The sequence below is a fragment of the Excalfactoria chinensis genome, chromosome Z, assembly GCF_039878825.1.
Source record: "Excalfactoria chinensis isolate bCotChi1 chromosome Z, bCotChi1.hap2, whole genome shotgun sequence".
In the NCBI taxonomy this organism is placed as follows: domain Eukaryota; kingdom Metazoa; phylum Chordata; class Aves; order Galliformes; family Phasianidae; genus Excalfactoria; species Excalfactoria chinensis.
The window spans coordinates 55,885,854-55,892,955 of NC_092857.1; the positions used below are offsets into that span (position 1 = coordinate 55,885,854).

The 7,102-nt window shown below is 56.0% G+C and overlaps 1 protein-coding gene across 1 annotated transcript; it reads left to right on the forward strand.

The window, feature by feature from the left end:
- Positions 1-3,520: 3,520 nt before the first annotated feature.
- On the forward strand, positions 3,521-6,696 carry LOC140264563 (PHD finger protein 7-like). The gene is made up of 10 exons (XM_072360418.1): positions 3,521-3,572; positions 3,911-4,002; positions 4,090-4,191; positions 4,450-4,574; positions 4,755-4,917; positions 5,009-5,115; positions 5,337-5,450; positions 5,602-5,720; positions 5,882-5,939; positions 6,216-6,696. Exons 1-10 carry the CDS (start codon positions 3,521-3,523, stop codon positions 6,694-6,696), a joined length of 1,413 nt encoding a protein of 470 aa, XP_072216519.1.
- The last annotated feature ends 406 nt before the right edge of the window (positions 6,697-7,102 follow it).

Genomic DNA, 7,102 nt, shown 5'->3' on the forward strand with positions numbered 1-7,102 from the left:
TCCTAGAAGATTGCCCACATACATTGGCTTCGTTCTTCGGTGGGCCAGCCTGGGCACAAAGCCACTCCCGGGTCCAGCAACAGAGACGACACCCCCACAGCCACCATCGTCAGAGAAGATGTCCCCACAGCCAGTCCCAAAGACTGTGTGAAAGCAGTCGTGTCCCATCCCCCTGTGATAGTTGTTATCCCAATTAGACAAAAAAAATAAACCCTTAAAATACTCCCTAAAAGTTGGCTTCATTCCTCTCTGTTTGTCCTACAATGGGCAGTGTTTGTGAGCCGAGACCACAGGGCTGTCTTCTTCCCAGCACCCTTCCAGATGGAGTTATCTTTAGATCTGTGTCCGTGACGGGGGGCTGCAAGCCCACAGGCCCACCGGCCTTGAAAAAAAGGGGGAACCTCAGAGGGGCGTCAACAGTTTACAGGCCAGTTCAGCCCATTCCCACGACTAGCACAGATGAGGGACCCATAAACCCACAGCCCTGGAAAGGGGAAAAACAGGGAAGAGTAGGGAGATGGGAGGCGAGCCTAAAACAAAGCAGTGGCAACTATCTGAGGAGGAAAGAGAGTTTACTAAATATGATATCGGAATTCAGGCCAGCACGTGCTGATTTCATTCCTCAGGGCACCATCGCATTCTGTTGGTAACTACCCAAATCTGTTTTTCCTCTATCTGTATATTTCTGTGTATTCTGATTCTTGAGGCCCTTTCCATTCTGACGGAGGTCTGAAGGGCATTCCACCACCCACGCAGATCTTCCCATTGTTGGCCTGCTGCGGCTGGCTATTTGTGTGAATCCCGTGTAAAGACTGTTTTTGCTAAGACGGACAAAAATTTAGAAATAAATTACAAAATTCAGACTCGAATCCTCAACCCAGTTTCATTGCTGGTGCCAGTGAGGTTCTGAGAAGCTCCCCACAGCCCTCAGTTCATCATGAGGTGCGCAGCTGTCACCAGATGGAGAGAGGACAGAAGCAAGCGCTGGGTTTTACACTGCACAAATGGAGTGTTTTGCTCAGGCAGATAAAAGCCGTGCAGACCAAAATTGGCTGCCTCAGAGCAGCCCAGGAATGTGTGTCCTTCGGTCTGCCCTGTTGGTGCCAGGAGGCTCCCTCACTTGCTGTGAGCAGAGGGAAGTTTGCCTGACTCCACCAGAGGTACCATCTCTTCCTCTATGAAAAACAGCTTTGCTGGGTAGGTCAGCATCATGATGCAGATCTTAATGAAAGATTTGGAGATGTCCGAACAAATCAAGCTGTTGTGCCACCTTGATGCTCCCAAAATCTCTCTCTCAGCATTTTTTTCTCCTTGTACTTCTTATTTTTGAGATACGAACAAGGGGAAAAACACAGGCCAGGATTCTAGTATTTCTCATGTCCCTGAGTCCTGCATCCCTAAAGCCTCTAGGTAGGTACCAGGGCAGTAAATAGCCCCTACCTTCCCCCGTCCGCCACTACCACCACTGTAAGGGCAGAGCAAGTCCAAGGCTGCCTCATGAGACGAAATGTGTACAAATCCATGGGGCCAGATTCAGAGAAGGACTTGGGGTTCCTGGTAGAAGTTGGGCATGAGCCAGCAGTGTGCGCTTACAGCCCAGCTGTCTATCATCATGTCATGGAGAACAGGAGAGATGCCTGACGACTGGAGGATAGCCAGTGTCATTCCAATCTACAAAAAGGTCAGGAAGAAGGACTCACATCCATCCCCGAGAACGTGTTGGAACTACTTATTCTGGACATCATCTCCAAGCAGGTGCAAGGCCTTGAACATCTCCACCAAGGGAGGTTCCCTAATTGTGGGGGTTCTCTCATCAGCGGTGGCCTCACTTTCATGGAGAAGATGGAAACTGGGTTAGGCTGGATGAGCAGGAATGCTCCAGTGGGATACCAGGACTATGGCCCTTGTCAAGGGACAGCTCCTCTCCTGTGTCTGGCATGGTGACCATTGCTAGCAGGTCAAAGAAAGCAAACCTCAGAAGTTTTCCTGACGCGTTTTAGATGTGGACTTGAACGGTATCACGCCCTGGCTATGCCACTTTGCCTTGGAGAACTGTATAAGGGTTGAAGCTTTGATGCGCGAACACTTGGATAAGAAAGGATTGTGACATAACTGCCAATTAACCCAACTTATGCCGGGACCTCGTCCATCTGGGGGAAAGAGACACAGCCATGGATGCCATGAGTTCTTCTCTCCATTTACTGCTGCGTCACGTCACACTCCTTATATACCATCCTAATTCCCACGCAGACACGTACATCTGCTACGCAAAACCCGACGCATGCAAGAGGACATATACACACACCTACCTAAACTCCCCACCCACTAACCTGCACTCTATCTACTCAGCACTACTGTATGCACTCATAAATCCTTAAGAAGACAACTTTGTAGCCCATTAGGATCATAAAACCCACCCAGCCCCAAGTGCCTGCCACAGGAGCGCTGCCACCCAGCAGGTCAGGTTAGAACAGGGCTCTGTCCAGCCTGGCCTGGAGAGCCACCAGGGACGGTCACCCACAGTTTCTCTGGCAGCTGTGCCAGGGCCTCACCGTGCTCCGAGTGAGGAATTCCCTCTGGCAGCTCCCCTGACCCCCTCTTTTCTCCAGTCAAAACTGTTCTCGCCCTTGTCCTGTCACAATCAGGCCATAGGAGGTTGGTCAGCATACGCACTAGAAATGCCAGCTGGGCTGTTGACATGCAGACATTTACCAGGCTCTCTCTGCTGGGACATCCCAGTATGGGTGCAGTGCGAAAGGCCTGAGGGAGGCCATCCTTCCTGCTCCTGGAGCATCGGGCCCCTCACTCTGCACTGCCTGCATGAGCCACCGCCCCTCCCACATGGGTGCTGCACCCTCAGCCCGCTGAGGTGGTGACCATGTGTCACGGTTTTATGATTTTTGGTTATCAGTATTCCACACCATAACATCATGTGGTGCACTGGGAGTTAAAGAGTTCATTCTCCAGTTCTGGGTACCTGTCCCAGAAGAGAAGGACTGCACACCCCAAAGGACTTTGTGTTCAGAGAGGAGATAAAGCCCCTGGCAAGGTCACAAAACCAGGCTCTCCTCCCTGCTGCTCAACCCAAATGCACGTCTTAGCACTAGAGGAAGGCCTTCAATTTTGGACACTGATTATATCTGAGAACATTTATTAGCTGCAATTCTAATTGTATTGCATTATATTGCATAGTAGCGTGTTATCTCGCATTTCATCGCCTTATTTAGTAAATTAGTTTGTTTCTCCTCGGATCGTTGCCACTGTTATTTTTGGGGGGTCCCATCTCTCTACCCTTTTTCCCTGATCCCCCTTTCCGGAGGTGCAGTTCTACCCTGTTAGTCTGGAACTGGGCCAAATCAGCCCAGAAACCATGGACACCATGATGTCACAGTGGTGGCAAGGAGCGGCCATTGTGACACGTGGGGCTGGGAGCAGAGCTAAGGCTACTGGGCTGGGGCCGAGCTCAGTGCGGCTTGGTGAGGCGTGGAGGGAGCACTGACTCTCTTGTTTCTCACTCTCAATGCCAATCATGTCCAAAGGGACGAAGAAGACCCCCAGGTCTGGGGAGCAAGGTGAGAGCACCATATCCCTGTGCATGGCTCCCCGCTGCTGGGCAGAGGGCTGCTGGGGGTCTGCCTGAGACTGGGAGGGGGGGAAGGGGCAGGCAGGGGCTTCCCAGCACCGCAGGCAGGACCCTTCTGCTCCTTGGCCAGGTGGCCCAGCTTGGGCTGTAGCTGCCCACTGGCACCGCTGGGCCTGCAAAGCGCCCTTCCCCTCCACCCCCTCCAGCCCTGCCCCTCAGGCAGCAGGCGCAGCAGGCACGGAGCAGGCCCTGTGGACGTCCTCCAGGGTTACCAAGCCCTGCCAGGTGCTCACCATTGCTCACGGTTGCTCTCTCCTTCCTCTGCAGTGTGCATGCTGTGCCGCCAGGCACAGGTCGACCCGGACATCTGCGGGCAGACATTTGTCAGTGGTGGGCTCCGTGCCCACCACTTCTGCTTGGTGAGTTTCCTCCAGAGCTAGGGCTCCTGCCATGGATGCTCCTTTCCTTTCTGGCCTCATGAGATCCCACTCTTTTCTCTCCCATAGTTCTTTGCCAACGACCTTTTGAAATGGAGAAGCCCAGCGGGGGGAATTTTTGGCTTCCCCCTTAATGCCGTCCGGCGCACAGTCCAGAAGGCGGACAAGAAGGTGAGGACCTGAGCACAATGGGGAGCTTGGTGCCGGCAGAGGCCCAGGCTGGCTTCAGCTGGACACAAAGAAAGTGACTGCAGCCCTTCTAGCTGGCTCCAGGACAAATGCCCACCAGAGCGGACAAGACTTGTCTGCCAGGTGGCTCTGCAGAGTGTGAGGCAGTTGTGCCCACACCCTGCACCCTGGCTGGAGAAGTGGGGCTGGCTGTGGAGGCCCTGGGCCCACCGCTGATGGGGGCTGCTCTGCTCTTTTCAGTGCTGCTTTGTCTGCCGTGGAAGGGGAGCTACCATCAGCTGTGCGGAGGCAGGCTGTAAGCGCAGCTTCCATCTGCCCTGCGCCGAGGACGGGGAGTGCATCACACAGTACTTTGGGCAGCACAAGTAAGAGGCTGTCAGCAGCAGCCAAGCTGCTTCCCCTCCCAGGGAGGAACCCGCAGCAACACCTCTCAGCATCCTGTCAGAGACAGAGCCCAGGCCTGCCTCTCCTTCCTGGTTCTCTGTCTTCTCTGTCCTCCTCGTAGCACATCTCACGGCACCCATCCCTTCTCTCCTTCTGCCCAGGTCCTTCTGCTGGGAGCACTGCCCTCAGCAGGCAGACGAGGCAGCTCCATCACAGAACACGGTCTGTGTCATCTGTCTGGAGCCCGTGGGAGAGAGAACATCCTATCACACCATGGTGTGCCCAGTGTGCAAACAGGCCTGGTTCCACCGGGGCTGCATCAGGGTAAGAGCCCTACCCTCGCCCAGTGGCTATGGCCAGTGCTCAGCAGCACCCAACCCCGCTCGCACTCATGCTGCTTGTGATTCTCCTGCAGAAACAGGCCATGCACGCTGGCACCATGCTCTTCGTCTGCCCCGTCTGCAGAGCAAAAGGGCGATTCCGTTCCAAAATGGCCACGCTGGGGATCCAAATCCCAGTCAGGTTGGTGTACTTCTGCACAGCTTCGCAGACTCTCAGGCCCAGTTGCTGTGCCTGACCAGGAACTGCCCTGGTAGGCCCGATCTCCGGCCGTCCTGCGAGCACTGGTGTCAGCTTCAGGGAGAAGCTGGGAATGAGCTCAAGGTGGATGAGCAGGGATGCCCTGCATCTGCCTCACACCTGGGGCACCGGAGACTCATCAGATTCCCTCTCTTCTCTGGCAGACGGCCATCTTGGTGGGATGACGAAGCGTACCAGTCGCTTCGAGAAAGGCACAGGCGCTGTGATGTCAGCGAGTGCTTTTACCCAGGAGGCAGGGAGGAGGCAGAAAACGACGGGTGAGTGACCTCTGCATTCCTCTGGGGATCTGCATGAGACCTCAGCCTCATCACAGGCTAGTGGAGCAAGGACTGAGCACTAGAGCTGTGCCGGCTGCTCCCTGCCTCAGTTCGCTTTGTCCTCACAGCCGCAACCCGTTTGCTTCCCCAGGCCCTGGCAGCTGCTCCTCTGCAGCTCCTGTGCCACAAAAGGCACACACTGGTTCTGCTCCTTCTGGTCCATCGATGACAACACCTGGGAGTGCGACTCCTGTGCTGCTGTGGATGCTGGTAAGAGGCAGAGCCCTGTGCCGCTGGACTGGGTCGAGGCAAGGCCTGGCAGCGCGTGCTCAGGGTGGCCTTGCCACAGTCTCTGTCCCATGGCGGATGGCAGCCTGTCCTGCCCTGGGGCTGCAGGTTCATCCTGCTGACCTTTCTGTCTCTCCTTACAGCATCTCACTCCGACACTGAGCTTAGCTCCCCCAGCACTTCCAGCCTGGTGGTACCAGAGTCAGCCCACAGCTTTCCAGACCCTGAAAACATCATCAGGTCTGGACCCTCCAGCCAGGCAGCAACAGACCCATCCTGCAGCTCCAAGCTGCCTGAGCTGAACGACCAGCCCAGAGAGCCTGCAACAGAGCAGAGGACCATCCAGCCACATTTATCTGAGGAGCAGGACACATCTCGGCAGCGCCAAGGACGTGGTGGGAGGAGACGGGCACCAGCTGCAGGAGCCCAGACCTGCTCCCAGAGCCCCACCAGACGGAGGACAGCACGGTCCTCCAGAACCACCTCGGCAGCTGCACCCAGAAGGCATCCCAGGCAGCGTGGGACCGACCGCACAAGAAGCCGCTCCCCGTTGCGAGGCCGGGCCTCAGGCTCCCAAAGTCAGCCCAGAAGACGTCGTGGCAGCAGCCGTACAACAGCCCGAGGTGCTCAGAGCAGCACCCGCACCTCGGCCACACCAGCACCATCAAGGTCCTCAAGGGCTTCCCCGCTGCCAGCACGCAGCCGACAATCCAGGCAGCGAAGGCGGGCCAACACTCGAAGCCGATCCCCAGTGGGGCGTCGCGCTTCAAATTCCCGCAGCCGGCCCCGAGGAGGCCGAGGGAGCCGGTCCAGGCAGCGGGGACCAGCCCGGGCACGAAGCCGCTCCCGCGCCCAACAACAGAGAAGGCGCCGCCACAGCCAGTCCCAGAGACGGCGCAGAAGCAGCCGTGTCCCATCCTCCCGTGATGGTTGTGGTGCCAAGCGGCGAAGAAAATAATCCTAGAAGATTGCCCACATACATTGGCTTCGTTCTTCGGTGGGCCAGCCTGGGCACAAAGCCACTCCCGGGTCCAGCAACAGAGACGACACCCCCACAGCCACCATCGTCAGAGAAGATGTCCCCACAGCCAGTCCCAAAGACTGTGTGAAAGCAGTCGTGTCCCATCCCCCTGTGATAGTTGTTATCCCAATTAGACAAAAAAAATAAACCCTTAAAATACTCCCTAAAAGTTGGCTTCATTCCTCTCTGCTTGTCCTACAATGGGCAGTGTTTGTGAGCCGAGACCACAGGGCTGTCTTCTTCCCAGCACCTTTCCAGATGGAGTTATCTTTAGATCTGTGTCCGTGACGGGGGGCTGCAAGCCCACAGGCCCACCGGCCTTGAAAAAAAGGGGGAACCTCAG

Excerpts from the sequence above, each read along its gene's own strand:
- LOC140264563 (XM_072360418.1), top strand. The coding sequence starts at position 3,521 with ATGCCAATCATGTCCAAAGGGACGAAGAAGACCCCCAGGTCTGGGGAG. Across the intron at positions 4,575-4,754 it reads CAGTACTTTGGGCAGCACAA|GTCCTTCTGCTGGGAGCACT; the intron begins GTAAGAGGCTGT and ends CCTTCTGCCCAG. Across the intron at positions 4,918-5,008 it reads TCCACCGGGGCTGCATCAGG|AAACAGGCCATGCACGCTGG; the intron begins GTAAGAGCCCTA and ends ATTCTCCTGCAG.